The sequence below is a fragment of the Toxotes jaculatrix genome, chromosome 23 (assembly GCF_017976425.1).
Source record: "Toxotes jaculatrix isolate fToxJac2 chromosome 23, fToxJac2.pri, whole genome shotgun sequence".
NCBI lineage: Eukaryota > Metazoa > Chordata > Actinopteri > Toxotidae > Toxotes > Toxotes jaculatrix.
In genome coordinates this window covers 14,471,633-14,497,675 of record NC_054416.1, presented here as the reverse complement: position 1 = coordinate 14,497,675, position 26,043 = coordinate 14,471,633, and the positions used below count along the sequence as shown (strand labels likewise).

Genomic DNA, 26,043 nt, shown 5'->3' with positions numbered 1-26,043 from the left:
AATACAGTTTCCAGTCTTAAGTAATTTATTGGGAGCTTGACAGATACATGATCACAGTATTCTCATGTTCTTTTAAATATATATATATATATATAAAACTGTACTAAAGTAATCATGTTCAAGTGTACTTATCAACTGTTAGAGAAATGAATTAGTCAGAGAAGCTGAGAGTTGATTCCACTGAAACAGGTTTGTCACAGTCTGTCTAATGCAAGCACAAAAACAGCTCCAGTATTAGGTGACATGTCAATCAAACACTGTTTAAAATACTAAAATCATGTAAAAACATTATGCAGAAGTCTTCTTGTACCACAACGCGGCACTCTGGTAAGGTTTTGGAAGCGAGATGGACTAGGACACAGGAATGTTTACTGAAACCAAAGTCTACGTCACCACAGAAGTGAAGTCATGTTCTGTACCAGCACACGTCCATGACCGCTCCTCACCACACATCCAACAGAATGACAGGTAATCTGCGCTATGCCGTGCAGTTTCACAAGGATTTACACGATTATGGAGGCATGGAAGTGTAAAATGAATATGGCCCTTCCTCCTGTAGAGGATTCCTCTACATGTTCTGTAATGAAACTGGCACAGCAGTGGAACCACAGAGGCCAAACTGAGCCGACAGCTGTGGCGGCCGTCCACTGACTTCACACGCGCCTCTCTGTCTATGTGTAAACAGCACCCGCTCTGTCGCTCTTAACAATGCAAGTCCTTCCTAGCTGGTGGCAGGTTCTGGAGAGCTAGTGGAGGTAGAGGAGGCGGAGGCCAGCCTCTCCCTGCCTTCGACTGGCCCCCCTCCGATCACCTTCCACTGAAGGATGCAGGTGTCCTTCCCGCCTATGGACAGCAGGTGGGAGTCATTGTGGGTGAAGCAGACGTTGGTGACGTGGCTGCCGTGGCCGTCGTACTTGTGGCTCGGTGCCTGAAGAGAAAAGAAAGAGGGAAAGAGACCAGACAGAGGTTCGGGTGAGGAAAATATAAGATGTATTGGACCATATGTTATGATTTTTTCCGAGTGTGGAGTGGGCTCATTGTTGTCCCTTGTGGACCCTGGGAGAAAGGACAGCCAGCATAACTATGGTGGGCGTTGTATAATGTCAAGTATCAGTGGGTGTTTTCTGCACCTCTGGCTTCAGGGGGCAGTAGTGAAGCCATTAAAGTTTGAAGCAAAGAAGAAGAGAGGGCAATACAAAGGAGGAATTTATGCTTCCTCAGAACTGTTTTCAAACAGTATTTTCCAGTTTTACAAGAGATAAGACTTCAAGGATGAAGACTAACTGGTTGGTTTAGCAAATGTACACCTAGTTAACCACCCCACCCCTGATGTTTCTGACCTTTTTCCTTTTCCGCCCTGTGAAGGGCTAATACTGGGCACCTAACCTTTGGCCCATTTTACAGTGTAACTGATAACAATTTACATTTTTGGAAAGTTTGCATTGTGAGAAGACTTCACTTCATTTTTCTTGTTAGGACTGCAATCCTTGGATGTGCAGACCCCATCACCCGACCACTACTCTACAATAAATGGAAGGAAGTGAGCGTAGATGGACAGACAGGTTTGACAAAATCTAAGTAACCTCTTTGCTGTTTCTCTCTTTTGTTTTTTTTTATCCGGTTTTGTTTACACGTCAGTCCAAGACAGGTTTTCCAACTTATGGAAAGCAGTTCAAGAACAATATTTGCTGTGCTCGGAAAAGCCAGGCCTTCCTGTGCAAGGAAAGATCTTTACCTTTGGTTTAGGACAGGGATACTGGAAGAGGTGGACCTTGCAGAAGTCGTCGGCCACGGCCACGACCCTCTCACTGTGAGAGCGACACAGGGCGTTGATGTCTGTGCCGTCTGAGCCCTCCAACCACACACCTGCAACACCATCATCATTTTTACTTAACATGCATATAATTGACATACAAAACTCATAAAACATAAAAAGGGTAGAAAGTCTTACTCACCCATGACATGGAAGCCCAACACACAGGTGTAGGAAGCCCACTCTCTGTCTTTGCTTTCAAAGCGATTCCTCAACAGTTTGCACCCTCCTGCAATGTCCCCTGTGGAGACACATTTCACATTCAAAGCCAGAACAGTAGACTGTCGTGCTGTCTGAGGATTTAAGCACAAAAAGAAAACCCGCCATGTTCACTTACAGTACAGAATCTCATAGTCGCCAGAATTTGACATAATGTACTTCCCGTCTTTGGACCAATCCAGGTGAGTTATGAAGCTGGAGTGACCCTGATTGGTGAGATAAACAGACGCACAGTCACATAATGCTCCAGGACCCTACTGGGAGAGCAGTGTTAAAAGATAAGGCTGGTTCATTGTTCTATATTTTCTTTATATGTCAATGATACCCCGTCGAAAAACACAAACCAACAAGGTGTTAATCTGTCTCCCAGTAGTTCCTAAGATACCAAAAGTGTCCCATTGGCCCAGTGGTTTAAATTGTTTCTGGACAATAATGGAGCTCTGTGGCTCAGAGGACATGTGTCATATAAGACACGTGGGACGTTAAGAGACATTCATTGCTGGTTTGGCTCTGCACGTGGTATTTGGTGACAGTAAGATAAGCATACAATATAACCAGACGTATCCTTTACGCCTGGTGTGTTGGTATTCTTTGTTCGTGAAGAAGTAGTTACCCTTAGCAGCGATTAGCAGCCGCCATGGCTAAACAGGATCAGAATCAGAGCACTTTAGAAATGATCACATGGTATTTCACTCACGTTGCACTTCCCAAAGCGGGTGTAGCGCCGGCCGCTCTCTGTCACGCTGTAGATGTAGATGAAGTTGTCATGAGATCCAACCGCTAAAAAGCTGCCATCTGAAAACACAAGAGGGGCGCGTCACACTGTTAAAGGGGATTTGCACTATGTGTTCCTCTTGGGGTCCATCCAAATTTTGTTTAGCCTGATGTTGTTGGCTTCTGTGAAACACTAGCCTGTTCTTAAAATTTGAATTAGGGCCACAACCATAATGTGAAATATATATATTTTTAAATTATCATTATTATTACTCATATATTTGTTTCACTGCTCATATGTTTGCGAGTTAATCCTTCATCCAGAAATCTTCTGTTTGGGGTGTGCAGGTAGCCCTGTGGTTAAAAACACTTCCCGTGTCGATGCAAAGTAATTGAAACCTTCGTTGCATGTCCGCCTTCCTCTTTTTTCCTCATTTCTTGTCACATCTCTACTGTCAACTTTTCGAAGTGATCAGTTTTTTTTTTTTCCAACTGTGCAGTACCATCTAGATTCCAGATAATAAAGAACTGGCGGCAAACTCTGACCTGGTGAGTATCTCATGACCGACAGCTGCTCATTCCCGTCAGTGGACTCAGAGACCACCTCTTTGGTCAGGAGGTCAAGGACCAGCCACCTGTTGGGACAGGGAACAGATTCAACGGAGACAGAGACAGGTAGAGATTGATCAGTGGTTATAACAGAGTGGACAACAGGCAGCTCATGTGATATAGGAAAGTTTTTTAGTGTTCATCACTTTCTTTTGAGACATGTGTATGTAATGCTGTAGGCTATAATCTTTCTCCTCTGCAGATCCACTCACCGAGCACTTTATTAGGAACAACTGTAGGCCTGTTTATACAGGCTGCTATCAAATCAGCCAATCATGTGGCAGCAGTGCATAAAATCCTGACCTCGGACCGTGACATGATTGTTGGTGTCAGACGGGCTGGTTTGAGTGTTTGTGAAACTGCTGATCTCCTGGGATTTTCACACACAACGGTCTCTAGAGTTTAACTCAGAATGAAGCCAAAAAAAAAAAAAAAAAAAAACCCACAAAACTATCCAGTGAAGCAGCAGCTCTTAGGACGGAAACACCTTGTTGATGAGAAAGACTACGGTAACTCAAAAAAAAGACCACGGCGGGTTCCACTCCTGTTAGCAAAGACCGCAGATCTGAGCCTGCAGTGGATGCAGGTTCACCAAAACTAGGATGAATGAATCTGGATTTCTGCTGAGGCTGCAGATGGTAGGGTCAGAATTTGGCATCAACAGCATGAATCCATGGACCCAGCCTGCCTTGTGTCAACAATCCAGGCTGGTGGTGGTGGTGGTGGTGGTGTGATGGTGTGGGGAATGTTTTCTTGGATCACTTTGGGCCTTAATACCAATCAGTCATGGTCTGAATGTCACAGTCTGTCTGCCATGAAGAACTGAGGCGCTGTGCTGCATTACCTTCCTGTGCTGAGGCCAACCGAAACCACTGATCCATTGGGGCAGAAATCAGCACACAACCCATACTCCTGTCAGAGACACACAGGGCTGTTAATAATGTCAGGGCTGGAATGAGTATCAAGGTGTTAATTATAATAATTGTGACCATACTGAAAAGTCAGAGCATAAAGGAAACTTCTCAGTGGAGGATCAGTGCATCCTACCTCCAGACTGATGCACCAGTCCAGCTTATGTTCTTCCGTTTTCCACAAACACACCTGCCGGTCGTGGCCACAGGTGAGGAAGATGTTCTGCGAGGGGTGTGTGGCCAGCCCCCACATCTCGTCTACGTGACCCTGAGTGAGACACACACACACACAAATATCATTATTGTTATAAATCATTATTTCTACGTTCGTTATATTAACTAGTAGAAACAACAGCAATATTTTTCTGCACCTTTGCTAACAGCTCCCTGGTTGCTTCTTTTTTTTCACATCACAGTAAACTGAGTATTTTGGGGTTTTGGATTGGTTGGACAAAACAGGACATTTCAATTTGTCCCTACAAGCATAGAAATGTCAGGGTGCTCATTTCTGTTCTATACACCATTCAGCCACCACATTAAAACTGCAATGTAGCTGGTTTTTAGATTTTTAGCACCACCGTCCTGCCAAACTTTCCACTAGTACAAATAAAATATTTGAATCTTACATGCCATTTCATATTATGTTCATACTCCCCAGAGGATGAATAATTTTGGAAACAACACACTTAGGTTACAAGATCAATCCTGCACCAGATTTCCAGTAGGATGGCGGCATGTCCAACTCGCCAAAGCTTTAGACTTTATTCGTGTTGTCAGTCTGGAAGTGGTTTCAGCTTCCCACAGATAAAAATCTAATTTGAGTGGGGAGGCCAAAATTCCAGTGGTCAGTGGAGACATTACTAAAACGCCCTCTGATGCCAGCTGTAATCTGCTGGATCTAAACAGACTGAACAAATGTGGATACAAGATAGTCAGAGCTGTTGGTGGGCGGATGGGGGGGGCTCGAACCCCCCATTAAACCCAGTTTTTAACCCTATAAATATTTATTTTTCAGCAACGTTTCAGTGTATTTACATCCAGTAATCATTCTTCTATACAGCAGTTGTTATTGTTCGTGGCAGAGCTCAGCCTTCGTGCACTGGATTCAAAGTGCCTTCACATGCACACGTAATTATCAGGAAACGAGGCATGGATTTAATCCAGTGTTGCTGTTAGTAATTTGATCTCACTGATATCAGCCTCACTGTTAACTGCTTGGATTAAGTTCTCTCTAAAGACCTCAACATTTCCTACTGCTGCTGGCTCACAGTGAAAGCTTTTAACTGGTTTTTATTTTGAAACAGTCACAGGAAACACAATGTAGTGACCATGACAGATCATCAAAATGCACTTCTTGTTACCACATTTCCTTGACAATGCTAATGTGCAACAATGTTATTAGCATACCTGCACTATAGCCACAAAGCCGTCTGAGAAGGTGCCTCTGAGGATTGCATTACGGGTCGTACCAACTAACAGTTCTTCCCCATCCACGTCAGCAATGGTGCGCACCGCCCCAAAGTTTTCTGGAATCTGGAGAAATGACGACATGAATCAAGACGACTTTCCTATATTTGAAAGTAATGACACAGACCTCTCCACCAACAGCATCACACACACACACACACACACACACACACACATACGGCTGTGGTTCACCTCACACTCTCTCTCAGGTGCCAGGTCGGCGCTCCAGCGGATGATCTTGCGGTCTTTGCCCCCTCCGCTGAGCAGGGCGCCGCCCTGCAGGGGACACAGGGTGAACACGCTGCCTTCATGGGCTCGGGTTTGACGCATTATCTGGAAGGTCTCTGTGGGAAATGAAAGACAGGCTAAGCTGGTTTATCAATGTAGTTTAATTCACCTTTCAGCACCACAATGACCTGAAGCATATGGATAAGACAACACTGGAGAGGCCCTTGGGAGAAGTCTCTGAGTGGCCCCAGCCAATGCCTAGACCTGAACCCCAGAGAACATCTGTGGAGAACATGTGAACATGGCGGTTCCCATCCATTCTGACAGCTTAAGATGGAAGACTGGGATAAACCGCCCAAGATTGTAGAGACTTGAAGCTGTATTGGTTTGAATACCATCGTAAATGAGGGATTTCAGTTGTGGACTTTTAAGAAATTAGTTGTTTTCACTTATGGCTTATTGAGCAGAGACTGAAGGGCAAAATGGCAGTTTCATCCACTGAAAACTAAATCTACAAAACAAATGACATCATTTTCAGGGTTCTAACATCTATTCTTCAAATTTCAGCTTTGGAGTTTTGTTATTACATCGTTACAGCACTGACCTTTGGCTCCTTTACCCAGCGTTTTAATATCTGCAGCTGACTTTCCCCAAGTCAGGATGTTTCCCTCAGAGTCTCCGGTCAGAACGTCTCCAGTCAGACTGAACACAAAGCACTGGATGAACTTGGGCTTCTTGTATTTCTGAAACAGCAAAAAAAAAAAAGCATCACTCTCTTTGTTTATGCCCCTTACTTCCCTTTTTCTCCTCAAACCGAGGAAGCTGCAAACTTCCTTTTACAGCACTTAACACCTGCAGTCACAATAAGGAAACTGAGATGACTTGAAATAAATGAAATAAATGACTGGCACAAAATATTATGAGATGGAATAAACTCAAAGCGAGTCTTACTCCAAAGATGCCCTGTTTCTTGGTGAACTGCCCCGCGTTCAGCGTCCAGAAGTAGACGTGGGATTTGCCGCAGGTGATGATGTTGGTGCTGTCGCTTGGGTTGAACTCCACAGCAAACACTGCCTCATTGGTGCTCTAAAAAAACACACACACACACACAACCACACACACGGAGAATGATGATAGCCTTTGTAATAAAGGAGACCTGTGAGAAATCAAGTGGGGACAGAACATCCCCCTGGACTACTACTAAAAGAGGGTCTTAACCTTCCACTGTCCAGGTCTACGTACGGTTCAGAAAGAATCTGTGTGTTTTAGCTCATTGTCTTTGGTTCTGCATCCATCCACCCACCCCCCACCACCACCACCACCACTGTGCCAAAATCAGGCTGGTTTTCCAGCAGCAGGCAGCAGTACACCACCTACTCAACATCAAACAGAAGACAGACATAGTCAAGAGATCCAGCTGGGGAAACACAGTGGAGCGTTTAGCGGCTATTCGTCCACAGATGAATTGCTAATGTCGTTCTATGTCTGCTAGCTGTTAGCCCTAAGAACTTTTAAAGGTGAGTAGTAAAAAAATATTGTCTTTTTTTTTTTAACTTGTTTTGCTTAAAATTATAAATTAATCATTAATCATTAATGCAGACACAACACAGTTCCAAGCAGGTCTCAAGTGATGGAGTATACAGTATGTACAGACACTAAAGAAGCGTCGTCTCTACACAAAAAGCTCCATTCATGGCCGTGCTGCAAAGAGGCATATGGACTATCCCACTGCTGTGGAGAGGGAAGGGGGGGGGGGGGGTTATAATTATCTTGTTCCTGTTGGATGAACTCGTATGTTTACACAAGCGTGGGTCGGGGTGGGCCCGTCCAAGCTCCGAGCCGCCTCCGCACACTGAACCGTGCACACGAGACTGCGGATGCCACGTTCCACGAAACGCCAAGAGACCTTCTTGCGAAAGAAGCCCTTTTCCATCCTCGACGTGAGATTATGTACAAGTTCAAACACCGACCTGTGCATTCCTACTGTTGCATTACAGAACACATACATACATACACACACACACACACACACACACAGCCGGACACATTCACTATATAAAATATTTACACTGTTGCCATGACAACCGTGCTGAAAAACGCTCTCAGGGAAGTTGTGGCATTTTGGGATAAAAGCCCATAAAAGCATAGCAGGGACACCACCATTACTACCCCCTCCCCCCACCCCCTTCTCCTTTAATCTCTCCAAACAGACCTCCTTTAACAAAAAGCACCTACAGATCCGCGCTGGGCATCTGGCTGCAGGACACAGCACATCTGTCACCATGTTCACATTACTGCTGCCTGGCTCATTCACAAACTTTATCTTCAGGTAGGAGTTCATTGTTTCTGAATGAGAGGCTGAAGATGGAGTCATGAAAGCCTGCGGCGTTTTCTAATTTCATGAACGTCACGTAAAGTAAAACCTGCTCAAACTGCAATGGGACACGTTAAAGGAACAGTTTGACATTTTTAGTTCAGCAACTGCTATTTTACTACTATCAACTCCCCTTAAACCAGAATTGAGTGGGCTACAACTCATTAGTTAGCCTATATTAATTTACTTTAGCAAACTGGCACCAGTATGAGTAGACTATTAGCAGTTCCTGTTATCAGTGCACCCACAGATGTATAGACAGCAATCACTAGAATATATATATATATAGCCTCAGCAAGCAGTGAATCACATCCACTACTTCTGCTGGATCTCCTCACTGTGTCCTCACTGTGTCTGTGAGTGGGACAAAACAATGGGCCACACTTCCTGTTGTTTTCATGCTAGTCATGCCCATGTTATAGCAGCCATTTTGTAATTGTACTTCTTAAATTTTGCATTATATGAGTTTACTATTGTAACACTGCAACAGTCTGTAACTATTCAGATATGTCAGCTAAGATTAGCAAAACCTCACAAATTCATTTACACCTAATCTGACTTTTCTTTACCTTGACCTCTGCATGCTTGGTCCCCTTGTTGCAGTCCCATACGGACAGCATGTGTTCATTAGAATCATCGATCACACACAGGAAAGCTCCAGAATCCTGAAAAACAAAAACATGGTAATTTCAGTATAACGTATATTTCCATCGTAAATAAGTAAATAAGTACAGGATGTTATGTTGCAGTCAACTCACAGCAAAAGAAAATGCAACTGATCCCACGCCCCTCTGGAAGGTTCCCAGGCCGATCTGCTGCAGGGTGACCAGGGAGGTGGAGTCCCAGATATGAACACAAGGCTGCAGGGGCTGACGCAAACACACAAAGTTTACATTCACATTTCTCCTCATAATACATAGTTTTCACTACCTGTTAGCATGAGCCAAAATTTAGGATTTAGAGCCAAAGGATTTAGAAGGTTTCACAGCGGTGGTCACCTTGCCGTCTTTATCCACCCCAGCCGTCTGGCCAGATGCCACCCGCACTTTGTCAGGATGAAGGGTCAGACTGCAGGACAAAGAAAAATAATTCAGCTAAAAAACAAGAAAATTCAAACACAAGATATGAATTCATTATAACTGCACATGTGAAAGAAAACGGCTGCCTATTTACACATCCCATTAGAAATAAGGAAACCTTTTTCAAGCATTTCAAGTCATGTTTGTGTTCACCTGACGAAAGTCCAATATTCAACTCCTGAGGAAAATCTCTGGCTCTTTAGCCGTTAAAATCCTCCACTACAGTGGAACATATTGGAGAATTTGCAGTCTTGTCTGCTGCTTCAAAACAATGAGCTAAAAGAGGCTCAAAAGCTCTGTAAAACTATGGGGAAGTGCAGAGTTTTGATAATTATCCCTGGATTCGACCCCCTTTCATAGTACATATAAAAGTGCATATGGTTTATCCATACGGTGGCAGAAGGACAGCTACATTATTTCCTTCTGAGTGATTAGGGTTAGGGTAAAACAAAACTAAATAACCCCCACCCACGAAGCACTTAGTAATTTCTTAATTGCTGATATAATCTGCTGGAAACATAAAAAGTGTCGCTGCTTAAATAATGTAGGAACAGCAATGTAGTGACTGCCACTTTCTCCCTGACTTTAAGTCCCATTTGGGAATCAGAGTAAACTTCTCATTATTTCAGGAATATAATGTACTTGGCCTTTGTGTATCAGTGGGAGCAGAGTAACATATGTATTATTTTACATAGCCCTACAGTGCTTTTATTTTATATTTCATAATTCCCATACATTCCTGCAAAACTGTTATACTGGGGAGGTTTCCAAGACAGGAACTGCATCCAATTTCCCCATGTTCCCTAAATCTGGCATACTCTGTTTGGCTCAGAGCATGACATTAAGCCTGATTTAAATATGTTATAAATTATTAATTTGTGTACATTAACAGAATTGTACTGCTTCTCAAAAAAATTTCTGTGCAGCATCTAAAGCTATGCTGCAGACTCTGAACTGAGTCAAAGTTTTTATTTTATCTTACCTATGAATACAGAAGATATGAATTCTCTCATACTGACCAGCGGACACAGTCTGTGTGTTTGCGATAGTGGCGTTGTGTGCGGTTGTTGATGTGGTAGAGCACAATGACACAGGCGATGAAGTACACAGCTTCGCCTGTGGGAAGGAAGTACAGGTTGGCACGGCAGTCCCGTCCCCGGTAACCATAGCTGACACGGCAGAGTCAAGGTGACGATCATGTTCGACTTCATTCATTAAAGGAACATGTAGATATTTGTATATATTTAGAGTGATATTTTCCAGGGGACACGCATCGTGTGGCTTAAATCCAGGAGACCATAAGGTGAAAACATAACCCTCATGCAATGTGAACGAGACTCTGAACATGGCTCTGGCGTTCTGGAAGGATACACCCAGTCCAGCTCCAGCCTCTCTGAGGGCGGCTCCATCTTCAGGTCTTCGTAGTTCTGGATGTTAGAGGGGATGTACATGGTTATGGGCCGGCCCCGGATGAACATTTTGATTGACTGTCCTGGAAAACAAATGCAGCACAGGAGTAGTAACGTAGCAGTACAAACACACAAACAGATTATTTCCCCATTTTCCTACCTGTACCTACCATGTATTTTACACCCATTTTCTCTTTGTCTTTTATTTATCTCACTTTTAATTTGAAACTCAACACTTCCTCCATCTTTAATTGCTGCCTCTGCTTGTCCCACTTTCTTTTTATAAACAGAAATACTGTTTTCGTTCGCTAATTATTTCCAGCTGCTTCCACTTTTTCTGTTTCGCGATCACTGTGAAACTCAGTACTTCCAGCAGAGATATTTCACATTAAGAGCTATCATCAAGCAGATCAATAGACATAAACCCCCCTCTTTTCTGGTAGGCTTTTAATTTAAATTTAAAAAAAATGGTGCTGATTGTGTCATTATAGCAACAACAAAATATTCAATGCTGCATACAGGCTTCACTTTTTCACCTAAAAGCTGAATTAGCCGATTTATTGGCCTGAACAGCAGCAGAACAAGTTGAAAACAAACCTCTGACATATATCACCTCCTAAAGTTGTTTCAGTCAACACGTCATCAAACAACATATCTAGCAGGCACAGAGCAGCATTATCATCCCACTGGAATTGTTCTCCGTCCAACCTGATGAGTCTAAATCTAGTATGGTTATACTGGTCAACCGCCAAAAGACAACAGCAGAAGACTGTGTGTGTGACTTGTGCAGCAATGAATGGGATATTCCTGGAAAAGTACAGCCTGATCTGTTGACCTTCCCTGCATAAAGAGGACCGGAGTGACATAATAGTGGGTCTACCTTGGCTGTAGGTTCCTCTTCTGGACCCAGGGGATCCTGTGAGAATGAAAGCCAAGGTTAGCCAGACAAATAAACATCAAGATCCTTTAAGCTTTAAATCACGGCTGATTCCAGCTGGGTTAGAGTTATGAGCTTTGAATATCAAGTTGAATTATGTTTTCCTTTTCCATTTCTTTTTGGGGACTTCTAACTTGGGTCTGTTCATTCGGCAACTGGTTTGTTCTTTTATAAAGCTAGAGGGTGAAGGCAAAGCAACAAGGTGGAGAACGACATGAGCAGAATGACGTGAATCTTTAGGGTCAGGATCTTTAACTGTTTCTGTCTGTCTGACTGCGAAATGGTGATTTAAAAAAAAAAAAAAAAGACTGGATCCTCAATCGAGCAACAACCAAAGTAATGGGACAAAGAGGAAACAGGAAGGAATAAAGCTGCGCAGAACAGGAAGGAGAAACTCATTCCTGTTTTGACTGTTGTAGGATCTGCCAATTTGGTTTTATCCAGAAAAAAAAAAATAACACTGATCATTACAAAAAAAAAAAAAACACACAAGTCCTTGCATTGGGAATATTACCAGAAAAGCTGGGAGTTGGCAGTGGGAGCATACCACATAGGGCTGACTAGAGAACTGTGTAGCCTATGAATACTGACACAAGCTGTTTTCCAACAAGCTATCAACCATCAGTGAATCCAGGTGCCTATCTGTTTATAACATTTAGTATTAGAGAGGATCCGTCATGCTGTTGAACCTGTATTCTATTTGGAAAATTAGCCTAGCCTAGGTAGCACTGATTCCCACCATTGTGCATGTCATTTCAACCCCTGCTGAATTACTGGCAGCTCCTGCACACTCAGCGCCGTGTTCCCACATTACTGAAAGGAGGGGAGCCAGCTAGCGTTAGCCGTTCCCCTTTCATGGGTCCACATGGCAACGGCAATTACAGCGACGACCTCAGCGCTCCGTATGCTATAACCTTTGTTACTTTGAATAGTGTTTTTAGTGCCAGCCTCCAAATTAAGGTCCCAACTTTTTGTGGGACCAAATGTTCAACACAAGAACACCAATACAGGGGGGTGCCGTCACTGCATAAGGCAGTGGTTTTCAAACCTTTTCTGGCATGCCCTACTTCAGAGGCTGATGAAAGTTCATGCCCCGCCATCTCCGACTTCTATCAATCATTAACACTGATTAGGGGAAGTAACTGGAAAAAAAAGGGAAGAATTTTAGTGAAAGAAAGGTCACCATGATAGCACAACTATCATTCAAACTAACAAGAGTTCTGAAGAGATCGAAGTGGAATGAGTGGCAAAGTGAAAGAGAGCAAGGGAAGACTTGAGAAATATTTTTTTGGCATCCTCCTCAGCAGAGCTGGCCATCCATCATTCCGTCAGGCGAGCTGGAGTGGTGCGGCAGCTTGGCTAACCACAGTGGACGGGCTTTCCAGGCAGGGCCCTGCGGCCCCAAACAGGCTCTGCGCTGTTTGGCTTCACAAGTGATAGTGAGTGATATTTCTGGTGTTCAAAGGGTACGTGAAGCCATAAAGATTAGCCACTAAAATGAGCTGGTTGCTTTCAGCCAGATGTCAAGCTGGAGTTTTCTGTCAGCAGGTATATGGGCAGGTTTTCCTGTTCAGGGCTCCCCCACACTTTTCCATCAACACTTAATAGTTACTGCTCTTATACAATCACTGTATCTGAACACCATTCACACATGTAACTCCTCTGTTGGTAGCACAGATGTACTGAATTTTTACTCGCTCAAGTCAATCCACTCAGGGCCTTTACTTGGTCTGGTATGACCAGACCAACCTGTACAGCAGTACAGTCAAATTCATCCACACTTCGATTTCAAAGTATTGTTTTTAGCTAGCATTCTGGCTCTGATTAGCTCAGCTGTTCAGTGATTCTGAACTATTTGGATCACTGCACAAATCAAGAGTTGAGAGCAGCCTTTCACAGGTCTGAGACCATATTACAGCAGCTGCACATAAACACAGAAGTTTATTTGCAAGATTGAAGTTGACATTATTATTTGCAGGCTAAAATAAAACCCTGTGACTTGTATCATGGCATATTTCCAACCAAAAACACTCCAATTAGTTGACAACTGATCATATTTAGAGCGTTTTCCACTAGCTTTGACTTCTTTCTCCTGCTTCTTTCCTCTCTACTGTACGAATGAAGCCTAAAAACAGGACTTACCATAACCAGACTGTAGGCCAACACTCATAAAAGCTACGCTAACCACAAATGTGGCTGGTTGGGAAATACACTCATTTTTTTGCACTAATGACTACATGTGTGAAACAGTGAGAAGCCGCCTGGGCACAAGTACAGAAGCATAGTTCAAGTCAGGCCTTGCCGATGCTTGAGTCAGGACGCATGAAAACGTGGGAAAAAAAATCCCTAACTTAAACACAGCGACTTGTGATAATGATCATTGACAGCTTTTCAAAATCCCAGAAGCCATGGAGCATGTCTATATTTTTTCCACTATGGATTACACTTCAATTGTACTTGAGACAGTATTCGTTGGGAAGAAAATTTCTCGCTGTGCTGTTTATGCGTTGCGCATCTAATAAAAAAAAAAGGTTTCACCTGCCGATCAAATGGCCCTGTTTTCGTGCGAACATCTACCTACCCAGTAATGTCTCGCTGTAGATTCTATCTGCAGTCAGGCAGTATAATGAGGAAAAACTGCCAAGAGCAATTCTCGCATCAATAGGATGAAACAGTAGTTCAAAGACTTTCCAACAAGAGTCTATTTCAACACCAACAGTATTATTACAGTTATGGTAACACTAATCCTACTCAATCCTTTTCAACGCTTACACGGAACAGACAGAAAACCTGGTTATTCAGCTCTATACACGTCTCTGATAGGATCTAGGTTTCTGATTGTATGTGTGCAGACGCGTCTTCAGTCTCCTCCAAAGCTTATCTTCTATATCTTGTACTGAGTTAACTCAACAGTTGCAGATTAACCCCGTTTAGCCTTCCACCTCACAGCATCATCATGACAACGTGACCTACCTCACATCATCATGATGATGTGAGGTAGGAACAGATGCGGTTTTCAGAACTTTAGCAGATTTTGTTGCCATGACAGCGTCACAACCGTGCAAGACGCTGTCACTAAACTAAAACAGGCATGTAGTTGAGATGGAAATGAAGGGTGAGTTTGAAGATGAGCAGGGTCTAAACCATGAGTACTGAGTACCCATGAGTCGGATTGTCAACATGCTGACAGGCGTAGCATGTTTGGTGTGATCCCATCGCAAGATGGTTTCCTGTTAAACTGCCAATGACCATTCTGGAGGCTAAGGTTCGCGGTGCTGTTGAACAGCAACTTATTTGGATTGACTGTTTCTTGTTTTCCAGGTAAACATTGGGGCATTCAAAAATACTTACATATGCACTTAAAATACTATGATAAAGTGATGTCAATCTCAAGTGAGGCTAAATCTAAGATAAGCGTGAAGATACATTCATACCTGCACTGGCGATGAGCTCCTTAGCTCGGCTGTGGAGACAGGAAACAACCATGTGAGACAGATGTGTGAAACCATTTCATGCAAATTAGTATCCACAAGTCCCTGACTTAAGAATCAGATCAGTCTGTATCAGTCAGGGTTTTCATGGGAATGGAATTTTCTTATTATTCAGAGAGGCCATCAGTGTTCCAGCAAGTGCTCTGTGATGAGATAGGTGAGGCTACAGCAGCCTGTAGGAAAAAGTGAGCTGTGTGACTGCGTGGTGACAGCTGTGAGTGATGGCAGCGTGGCTCACTTCTCCAGGCTGGGAGAGCGGGTGAGGAGGTTGGCTGAGGACGCTGCCTTCTTATCCAGACGCTTCCTCTGCTTCTCCACGTTCCCCAGTTTCTCGCTGTTCCTACGAACCCTAGAACGCCACAGGAAAAAAAAAAAAAAAGAAAGAAAGAATTGGGCTTCAGCTTCCAGGAGTAAACACTGGCTGTGTGTCCACACTCATACACACACACACTAGATCCCACAGAGATGGATGCAATTATCCTATTTATACTATTCATGCATGCAAAAATATCTATAAACTGCCAGTGTGACACATGCAGAAACATGCTTTTTTTTGGTCTTGCTATGTCTGGAATCTTTTATTGATCTAATTCCCATATTTTCAAATGATAATTCTGGTTTATTACAACTTTGTGTTTTTATTTCCATAGTTTCAACCATCAGTAATAATAACATTACAGGATTTGTGTTTTTGTTATTGATTTTTTTTTAACAGTGAGTCTTTAATTTCAGATAAAAGTAGCTTCTCATTTCTAGCTTTCTAGCTTTAGAAGCTACAGCTTAGCTAATTAACATTAACCACAATTATTTATTATTTTTTTTACTATAGAAATACATTATAAGTTGCTTCAGTGAGGTTAGATTATTGCTATATTTTTTATATTTTTAGCAATGTCACCATGTTCCCCGATCTCAGTGTTGAGTGCAATGTTCTTATTATTGTAAGAAATAATAACAAAAATTGGACCCCAAGTTGTAATGAACTAGGATTATCCCTTTAGGCCCCTGCCTAAAACTAGTACTGACTCTCAACCCAAATCTTTATCCTAAAATGGCAACTTGTAGAGGAGACAATTGACAAAAATAGCCTAATTTCCTGTCTTCATGCTGAGGATCTCAAACTGAATTTGGCACACAGCTGTAAAGCCCGTTACTGTCTCTGAGGATTTCTTGCGCCACACCCTCTATTTCCTGTGACACGCCACTGTAATAGAAGCATCACCAGAGGAAGTATCACGGGGACTAAAAAAAGCTTTGGCGTCCACGTTCGTCTCTGGCCTTGGATCTAGGAAGCGAAATTGCTGGCAACCAGCCCCTCTTCCCAAATCCTTGTACGACTAAATCTTTAAATAAAGTGTTGAATGTTGAGCTGTAGTAGGATGAACATGGAGGCACAATGTTCCCAGTACCTCAGGTTTCCATAGAGGGGCATGACAGAGCTGAGCTGAGGGGCTAGAGCATATGTTATTCATTAGAGGAAAAAACAAAAAACAAAAAACCTTTTACAAGACACAACAAGGAAGTAAGCAAAAAGAACACCTGCATGCATAAGCAAATACACAAGTAAACAAAAGCAGCAGTGCTCGGGCACTGTGCTTTCTAATCACTGTTAGGAAGTTTACAGTGGAGAACAAATCACTGGATACAAGAGATCCTTGATGTTTTTGAGAAAGGACAACGGTAAAGAACTGATTAAAAGATTGTGTGTTTCTGCAAAACCCAGTCGAAAGGCAGATCCTCAGTGGCAGCGTGTCAACTCTGCACATCTGCATCGTCTTACAGAACCATGGGCCTTAATACTTTGAGGCTGCGCTGAAGCTGTAACAGAGCGGACCACTCCGGAGGTTCTTTTGATGGATATTGACTCGGGTGTAAGCTGTTTGGACAGATATGTCATTTCGAAAAAACACTTTCTATCCTTGAAAGGTTACATCTGTACACTCGTGCAACCCCAGCCCCCCTAACCTTTCTTGTTCGTTCTCACGCGTGTACATGCGGTAACCCGAAACCTGCCGCTTTTCCTACATTATGCTGTGTTCAATTGCCCCTCACATCACATTTTCCACTGGGCTCACATCTCTGTTTGCCATGAAGCTAATCTTGGATATGTCACTCAGTGTGGACGGGTGCCACCATTACGTTCCGCTACGGCTTTATGTTTCCCCCAAGCCCCCACTGCTCAAACACGTGGAAAAGAAAGCACATGGAGGCTAGAGCGAACATGATGACAGAGCACGTCATCCCGCTCGGGTTTGCGTCTCTAACGCGGCGTAATCACACCCTGGCAACCCGAGGACGAACGTTTGGGGCGCAACTGGGGTTTGCAGTCACACAAGTCAGAATCTGAGAAAGAGTTGATTCGTCAGGGAAAAGCCATGCAGTCAATTACAAGGCAGAAGGTGATTATGAAGACAGCAGTGGTGAGGTGAGATCACGCACAGAGGCGTCTTCTGTCCTTCCTGGATGGGGGACAGGGGTCCGCCACGGGAGCTGGGGTTCTGGTCTAAGGTTCTGGCTGAGGCCGAGGATGAGCCCGGCTCCTCTGGAGAGCAGCTTCCATCCTGGAAGTCTTCCCTCTGGAGGCCTCTGATTGTGGTGGGCTGGATGGGCTCCTCTACTGATGACGTCCAACTCAGCTCCTTTTCCTGTTCGCCTCCTCCTTCTTCATCTTCCTCCTGCTCCTCATCCTCCTGTTCCAAACCAGGAACACGGTGGAGCTTGGCCCGGGTCCCCTCCACAGTTTGCTCTGGAGGGAGGGCGTCCTCCAGTTTCAGGGTCTGGTCATGGACACATCTGGGCAGAGAGACCCTGTCCTGCCCAGCGCCCTGCCCTGGGAGGATGGGATCTGTCTGGGTTGACCTGTCCAGTGTTGCCGGCCTGGGCTCTGTGGACATTGGGCTTCCTATGTGGCCATTAGCATTGGTCACAATGCTGTCTGAGAGTTGGCTAGAGACAGTTCAAAGGTTGAGATCAACACAGAACAGTTATATAGGCAGATTACACAGACATCATGTGAACACAACCAGGCTTCTGAAAAGAGCAGGCTGCCTCTAACGTAGCAAGCAATATGGCTACACATCAAAGGATTCTGGTCCTTTATTGCTCCTGTCCCTCTAAAACACTTGGGCGTGTAGGTCCAGTACCTGGTAGCAGAATGGCGGATCCCATCGACGGCTGAGCTGGAGGACAGTTTTCTGCTGCTGGTGCAACCATCTGAGCAGCACACCTGATTCAACACCCGTGCAGCACCTGGGTTCACTGGGTGGGGTGACAGTTGATTATTAGTTTAGTATCAAGGTAAAAACAGGAACTTTTCCTCACTTTATTCAAAAAGATTCTTTTAGCTGGTTTGTTGTGGGACCATAACCATAAGACGGACCATGAGAATACTGCCAAGCGCATGTCTTCGATCGTGTCTTTGGACACCAAATGACACGCACTAACCTTTGCAAACTGAAAGACTATTTCCATTTTTCCAACATACAAAATCCCGAGTGTTTCCACATCCAGTATCTAATTCCAAGATTTAAAAAATAAACCATTACATCCAACAATTTTATTTTCCACTGTCTAACCATTAGGCTAAGCAGTGCACATAAGTGACAGCAACCAGGGCTGACCAATACCGCTACCATCCACAGAAGCATCACAACTGCATAAAAAAAGATTTCTGAGAAAACAAGGGTGAATGTAATGAATATGATAATCTAGGAATATTAATCTGAAAGAATGGACTCTGAATTCTGAAGCAGTTTAACTCCGTAACATATTACTAGCACGCTGTTAACAGTCTGTCAACAGCGTGCTAGTATTGCGTACACTATTGTGTACACAATGGTCCACAGTGACAACATTGTGCAGTGTTTTATGATTAGAGAACCACCAGGCTGTAGAGATGGAGCATGGTGAAGCTCGACCTACCTGCAATGAGCTGCTGTTTCAGTAGCGGCAGGAGCTGCTCATGGAGGCGGATCCTACGCAGGGCATCAGCCAGGGAGGATTTCAGCAACGTGATCTCATCTTCCTGCGCCTGCAGACGCACCTCCATCATGGATGTTCTGTCTGGGAACTCAGCACTGCTGTCTGCTGATACATCATCTATAAAGAGGCCAGAAGGCTGTTTCATTAATGAAGCTCACAGCAAAGCAGGGTTTATTTAAGAAAAAAAAAAAAAAAAAGTCTGGCTTGAATGAGCCTGACAAACTGAACCTGGATTAAACGGTAGCATCAGATTAATCAAAGCACTGTTAGAAGAACTGCTTATTCCTGACTCTTAAACACTTTGCTGATGAAGTCCTCTGTTTGCTCAGCACTGGGCTTTTGTCTTTGAATGAGAGTGAGAAGTCAACCAATTGCACCCGACACCACATGACACCAGCAACTGTTCCACGACGCCCCTAACCTTTGCAAACTGAAATACTTTTTTCCACCTCTCCTGTCTTTTTTTTGGGATGTTCAGCCAAATCATCTGCGTCAACCAAAATGACGGGAACACAATTACCCTGCATTTTTTCCACAGTCTTTTGAGGGATTGTCTAAAATTCACCTGACATCTGGATGGAAACAGAAATGGAAACAAGCCCTGGATACATGCTAATAATTCTGCAACAGATGAGTGAAACTACAACAAAAATATTCTGATTTGTTAAGTCATTGTTTTTATATCCTGTTGAGGGCCTAAACTTGACCGCACACCAACCCATGGGCACTTGTCTCACTGTAGGGACAAAAATAGATTTCCCCCCCAGGGACAGACTGCTTTTTTTAGGGTTAAGATTTGGTTTTAGGGTCAGGGTTCAAATGGGGTTTCAATTAGGGTTAAAGTAAGGGGTTAGGTAATGCATTATATCAATGAGTGCACCCCACGGGGACCAATTTTAGTTGACATTTCACCATTTGGAGGAAATTTCCTCATTGTGAAGAGATTAGATCTGGTTCTCACTTGGTTTTAAGGGTAAGGGATGGGGTCCTGCATTCACTGTAGGTATGTTTAGAGTTATGGGTTAGGAAATGCATGATGTCAAAAGGGTCCTCAAAAGTATAAGAAGACAAATCAGGGTTTTCTGGCCTGCTGTCTTTTTGAGGGGATCACAGATGTTTAGAGCATTTTACTCAAACAGAGGAGTGTCCAAAGTTTCTCAAAGACCCTATTGTGTGTGGACGAGAGACACAGTTCTGGTGTGTGTGTGTGTGTGTGTGTGTATATGTAGAACATAGCTGGTTCTGGTCCAAAAAGTCTGTGTGTGTGTGTGTGTGTGTACTGCCTCACTCTGTTCTCGTGTCACAGGGTGAGGAAGAAATAGCGAGCATCGGGGCTGTGGGAGGATATTTTCGTGCTCCAGCTCCTCTGAGCCGGTGTCGGTCGTTCTCGTGATTACTCAGCCACTGGATTCTCACTCAGCCATTTTAAGTGTTATTTTTGCACTGCAGTCCAACAAAGCGTGGCCGTTAATTGACCGAGGAGTTCCCGAGGAAACGGTTTGCACATTCAGTAATAAGTAGGTAAGAGGCCCTCAGGCACCACTCCTCCGCTGCACAAATCCTTTAAAGCCTCACGGACTCAATTTTAGCAAAAGGGGGGTAACAGTTGAGAACCACAACCTGAAATTACACGGTGCCAATAATTGTAGTCTAAAGCTCCATTTCCACATGGATCTAAATTTTCGGGCAATTCACGTATACAATACTCTCCACCACTTCTATTGCTCAAGAACAACTTTGCTAACCTGCGGCCCTAGTAATAACTAAAGCAGCAGTACTGACAGGTGAAGCACAGGTTACAATGTTCTTATGTCTAAGCGGGAAAACTGTAAATCCTCATATCCAGCACTACTGCTGTCCAGTCTTGTCATACTTGCTCGCATACACTCTTCTACAACACAAATACTGTTGTCAGTCACTAATTACTTCCAGTTGTTCGTAGTTTGTTGTTAAGTTACCATCAGCGAAACTCAACACCTCCCGTGCAGATATTTCATAAGCTCAAAGCGTTTAAACTTTCCATTCCGGATGGGCTTTTAATCTGAAACATCTGTAGGAAGTATTTGTTTTTTTTTGGACAGTAACTTAACATCGCGTGAAAAAAACGGCAAAGCAGAAGTGATTGGAAATAGTTAGAAAATGAAAACAGAACAGTGAGTGTGATGTGGCTGTTCTTGTACAGATGGAATTGATGCTGTGGTAATGTATATATACTGAATTTACCATGTAAGCTATTCAAGTACTTGTAATTCCAGCCCTCGGTGTTTATCACCCAGTATTTGTTAGTAACCGGTCCTTATGGGACTCTGCCATTTTCACGTTTGAATATAACAAACAGATCCAGAAAATACTTGAAGGATTATACAGTAAATTCCATCAGCCCTGGGAAAATCTTGTCCCACTGCCCAAAACTGTATAAGCTGCAGAAGCAAATTTTAAGCCATTTCCTTAATCAATACTTGGCCACATTACAATCAATAGTCGGTGAATCTTTAATAATTTCTGAAATAAAGTGGTCTTTTTTTCAAAATAAAACCATTTTTAATCACTGACGTGACCTAAGTTGGATGCAAATTCCTTCTGTTTATTTTTTTTTAGCTTTGTTTCAACCTGTCTCCCATGAACCTGTCTTCCATGGCAATTAGCGAATAATTACTCGTCCTAGAATGTCAACCGAAAACCACCTGAGGAATAAATCTTGCTGCTTTCAGTCTTTGGAGTGTGGGGTGTTGGGGGGGGGGGGGGGGGGGGGGACTTTACTTTATCTGCTCAGTCTGCTAGCGAGTCAGTTCATGCTGGGATTATAGTTCAGGAAGGATACACGTAAAAGGTGTGTTATAAATAATCTGTAGTTTCAACAACAACAGGTCATATAGTGCTGCATGTTGAAGCTTAGCTATTTGCTAAAGGCACAAAAACAACCAAAAATAATATAACTACTACTACAGTGGTGCTAAAAAGCTCTGGAGCTGGGCTCAGATGTAGAGTTAGGGACCATTCCTTTGACAATAGCTTCAATGAAAAGAGAAAGCCAGAAAGTAAAAATTCCCTTTTTGAGTTTTGTGAATGGAACCTGGATCTAGATGCCCACAGTTGCCGGCAGCTGGTACTTGGTGACTGTCAACACCTTGGAGATGCCGGTTTCTTTGCCAAATGAGTGATGTAAATGCAGCCAGAGGCCTCGAGAAAGTTCTGGCACGTCAAGATTATGATTCAGCCGCGGCCGCTCTCCTTAAGCGTAACCATTTCACTGGAACAGGAGTGTTGTCATCACCGCTACTGCGAAACACCTGGCACAGATTCAACTTGGAATTTGAGGAAACGTTCCTTGAACTATTAGGTCGACTTGGAAATCCTGCACACTGGTAATTTCTTCACAACACTGATAAGAAAAGAGTGAAAGCTCTGTCAGCTTCTGTCAGTATGAAGAGTTAGACACATTTATTAAGCAACTTACTCCTACTAACATCTGAGAGCGGCATGATTGGTCACATGTATGCGCTGAGAAGAAACGGCCAATCAGAGACAAGGATTTATCGTACTTTGGCCTGATATTTTTAGTCTTAGAGACACTTTTTTTTATTTTGTGTGTGACATCCTTAATCCAGCAGCATTTCATCAGAGGAAATTAACAACAATCTAATATATTTATAATATACAAATACAAAACTGGGGTTAAATAATAATTTTTTTTAGATAAATATCTTTAATTATTACATTAGCGATGAGTTAGCATTAGTCCAAACTGTCTCTTTAAGCAGTTTGATAAATTCAGGCCCTGAGCTTTTCTAAAATCATTTACCTGCATTAATCACCTGGTTACTGTAAATCTGTGTGTGTACTGTACATGCATCAGGTCGCTAATCCGATTTTTCCTTATTTCCCTCATACTTTTTTAATTTCATATTCCACAATGCCGCTTTCTGCAGGGAATGAGAGCGGTTATGTGTTGTACAGTACACAACATGTCTAAGTCTCCGTATGATTCTAGCTTTTATCAAGTTACTGATCACGTGTATGAGTGTCTCTGACATATTAAACCGTCATTTCTGCACTGAGCTGCAGGTTTCCTCAGTACAAGGCTTAAAGATTATGTTCTAGGAGTGGACACAAAGAGGAAAGAAGAAGACAGGTGATCCCTGTCTTGCAGCTTTCTCTAGGACAAATCTAGAACTGCTTGAATACATGAGATCAGCTTAAAGCGTAGACAATAACCTGGTGAATGAAGTGCACTTGAACACTCTCATTGTGCAATAAGAGAGGTGTCACAAAATCCTGTGCGACTGGTGTTCAAATGCACAAACTGGAAAACACCCCCACTGCCATGACAGCAGGTCACAACAACATAACGGCATCTCAGCACTTATCTGATGACATTTAAGCCAAACCACTGACTGAAAGCTGCCAATAAATGCATCTTTGTCTTTGTCATTTCCTCTAGAAAGTCTCCTCTGACCTGACTTCCTCTGTCTATAGATTTGAGGCCTGTGGTCAAGCCTCTAGCCGCTGGCCACCACTGGAAAAAAAAAGGAAGCGTTTGATGAAGTGTCATAAGTAACGCAATGGGAATTTCCAGTGAGACCACACATACACACACACACAGAGTATCTCTGCACACGTGTATGTATATTTAAAAAAAAAAAAAAAAGGAGAAGAAGAAGTTTTATGTCTGGTTTGGCTCTGTGTTCGTTCATGTGTCACGTGGACTGCGATGCAAACCACGGACACATGCAGACACTCACGGTCTAATGCAGCAGCCTGTGCAACACATACTGACATATTTCCTAAGGATGGACCGATGCTACTTTTTTTTTTTTTTTACCCCAGAGCTTAATCTAACACCCAAACCGACTGAGCTCTGATCCAGCACCGGCGACCTATTAACCCTCAAATATAAAATCTGTAAACCCCTCTGTGAGGATCACTGGCACACAAGGCTGTAACTATGGATCAGTTCTCGCTGTACAGTAAGTACAAGTGGAACGGTGTCTTTATAATACATCAACCTCATCTTAGCTAACTCTCACCTTAATGCTTGTGACACACACACACACGTGTGTGCACGCGCACACACACCGTGCAATGGTTGCAGTGACTGATGTTGTGTACAGACTTTGCAAACAACACTGGGCTGTGCATTTATTGTGAAGCACAAACAGGAAGTGGCATGGTATCCACAGTGCTGATTTCCTCATCAGCATTACCTCGCCGCATCCGATGAATACAGCAGATCAGAAAACTGGATTTATCTGGATTTACCGACGCAGGTGATGGAATTACCTGCACTCAACTGCTCACACAGTGGATTCAGCATAATGTTCATTTCAAAGCACTAATGCTGATTTTTTACATTTAAAATCGACAAGGAAAGGCAAATATCATTATCACTAATATTATCATTATTATTTGAGCAACGCACAGCTTTTAATGTGAAACATTACAGGGCAGGAAGTGTTGCATTGCATGCACAGCAGTTTAACAGTGATGAGAAAAATGTCAAAGTAGAATCCACTGGAATAGTGAGAGAGTTTGTGTTAACAGCAAATTAAAACAGGAGCAGATAAACTGTACTTATAAAAAAATTAATTGTACTTTACTGCAATGACAAGGCTCCAGGAATGTGTCTGTGGCCAGGCACCACAGAAGAAGCTACTGCTCTACGAAAAAAATTAAATTAAATAAAAAATGTGTGCCTGAAGTTTGCCAAAAAGCAGCTTGACACTCCACAATACTAATAATGGGCTGATGAAACTAAGGTTGGACTGTTAGAGAAGAGAACCGTTCGCACCAGTCATCCTAAGTCTACGGCTGAGCTCAACCAGTTTCTGTGGGAACGACGGTCCAAAATTCTTCCTGAACATTGCGCAGGTCTGATCTGAAGCTAGTGGAAGAACTGGTTTGAGATTATTGCTGCCAAAGGAGGTTTGACTTGAATATTTGATGGATTTGTTTGTGTGTTACCAGCTTCAGTACATGGTGCTTGTCTGTACTTAGAGCAGATGAAGATCAGATCACATTTTCTGACCAATTAATGCACAAAATCAGTGTGTGTGTGTGTGTGTGTATAGACTTTAACACACAGAAAAGTGCTGAGAAAAGCAGGAACACATGCTGGGCCTCCTCCTGCTTCTCTCTTCCGAGGGGAAGAGGAGCCTTCATCAGTCAAAACAGCATCAAAGACCAAACATCGTTAGCAAATCAAGAACTCTGAAACCCACATGAACCCCATTCAGACAGTGATGGATGGACACATGACTGGTAAAGTGTTACTGTCAGCAAGTGGTCGTCAAAGAAACCATGTTTTCCCTTTGTATTTGACTTGTGTGGAGTTGCAGCCATTGAGAATTTAAAAATACTTCTCTAAAAAAAAAAATTAACGTATACATATATACAGACAACAGCACAATAAATTCTCCACTCCTCTACCAGAGGCCTGGGAGCTTGAGGGTCCTGCGCAGTATCTTAGCTGTTCCTAGGACTGCACTATTCTGGACAGAGATCTCAGATGTTGTTCCTGGGATCTGCTGGAGCCACTGTCCCAGTTTGGGGGGGGGGGGTCACAGCCCCGATTGTTCCGACTGTTCACCTTCCACATCTTTTCTAGCTACACCTATGGATACTTATGAATCATCTAAAGTGCTGTAATGAGTCATTCCGGTTCAACTGTAACTTCATATATAAAACTCGAGATGTGGGAGTGGAGCGGGCTCATTGCCAGGGTATCGTCTCGCTGGATGTGAAAAGTTGCCCGGGCTGAAATATTCTGCAGGTCAGGTCAGGTTGGTTGGTATCTGTGACGTTAATATATCAT

At 43.2% G+C, this 26,043-nt stretch overlaps 1 protein-coding gene across 2 annotated transcripts in view; it reads right to left on the bottom strand.

Moving 5' to 3' along the window:
- Positions 1-7: 7 nt before the first annotated feature.
- eml3 (EMAP like 3) overlaps positions 8-26,043 on the bottom strand; it is a 34,301-nt gene continuing 8,265 nt past the window's right edge. Inside the window, exons 2-24 of one of the 2 annotated variants that reach the window (XM_041031321.1) lie at positions 19,173-19,349; positions 18,395-18,509; positions 17,691-18,197; positions 15,490-15,600; positions 15,195-15,223; positions 11,704-11,739; positions 10,786-10,906; positions 10,434-10,583; positions 9,334-9,403; positions 9,094-9,204; positions 8,905-9,000; positions 6,913-7,047; positions 6,566-6,704; positions 5,926-6,077; positions 5,674-5,799; positions 4,403-4,534; positions 4,200-4,267; positions 3,293-3,381; positions 2,730-2,827; positions 2,151-2,238; positions 1,956-2,054; positions 1,736-1,866; positions 8-928 (exon numbers count right to left, since the gene is read on the bottom strand). In XM_041031321.1, the coding sequence (XP_040887255.1) occupies positions 722-928; positions 1,736-1,866; positions 1,956-2,054; positions 2,151-2,238; positions 2,730-2,827; positions 3,293-3,381; positions 4,200-4,267; positions 4,403-4,534; positions 5,674-5,799; positions 5,926-6,077; positions 6,566-6,704; positions 6,913-7,047; positions 8,905-9,000; positions 9,094-9,204; positions 9,334-9,403; positions 10,434-10,583; positions 10,786-10,906; positions 11,704-11,739; positions 15,195-15,223; positions 15,490-15,600; positions 17,691-18,197; positions 18,395-18,509; positions 19,173-19,349 (2,987 nt within the window). In that variant the 3' untranslated portion in view covers positions 8-721. The remainder of the gene's footprint in view (positions 929-1,735; positions 1,867-1,955; positions 2,055-2,150; positions 2,239-2,729; positions 2,828-3,292; positions 3,382-4,199; positions 4,268-4,402; positions 4,535-5,673; positions 5,800-5,925; positions 6,078-6,565; positions 6,705-6,912; positions 7,048-8,904; positions 9,001-9,093; positions 9,205-9,333; positions 9,404-10,433; positions 10,584-10,785; positions 10,907-11,703; positions 11,740-15,194; positions 15,224-15,489; positions 15,601-17,690; positions 18,198-18,394; positions 18,510-19,172; positions 19,350-26,043) is intronic. The other variant, XM_041031322.1, reaches the window with a different exon arrangement.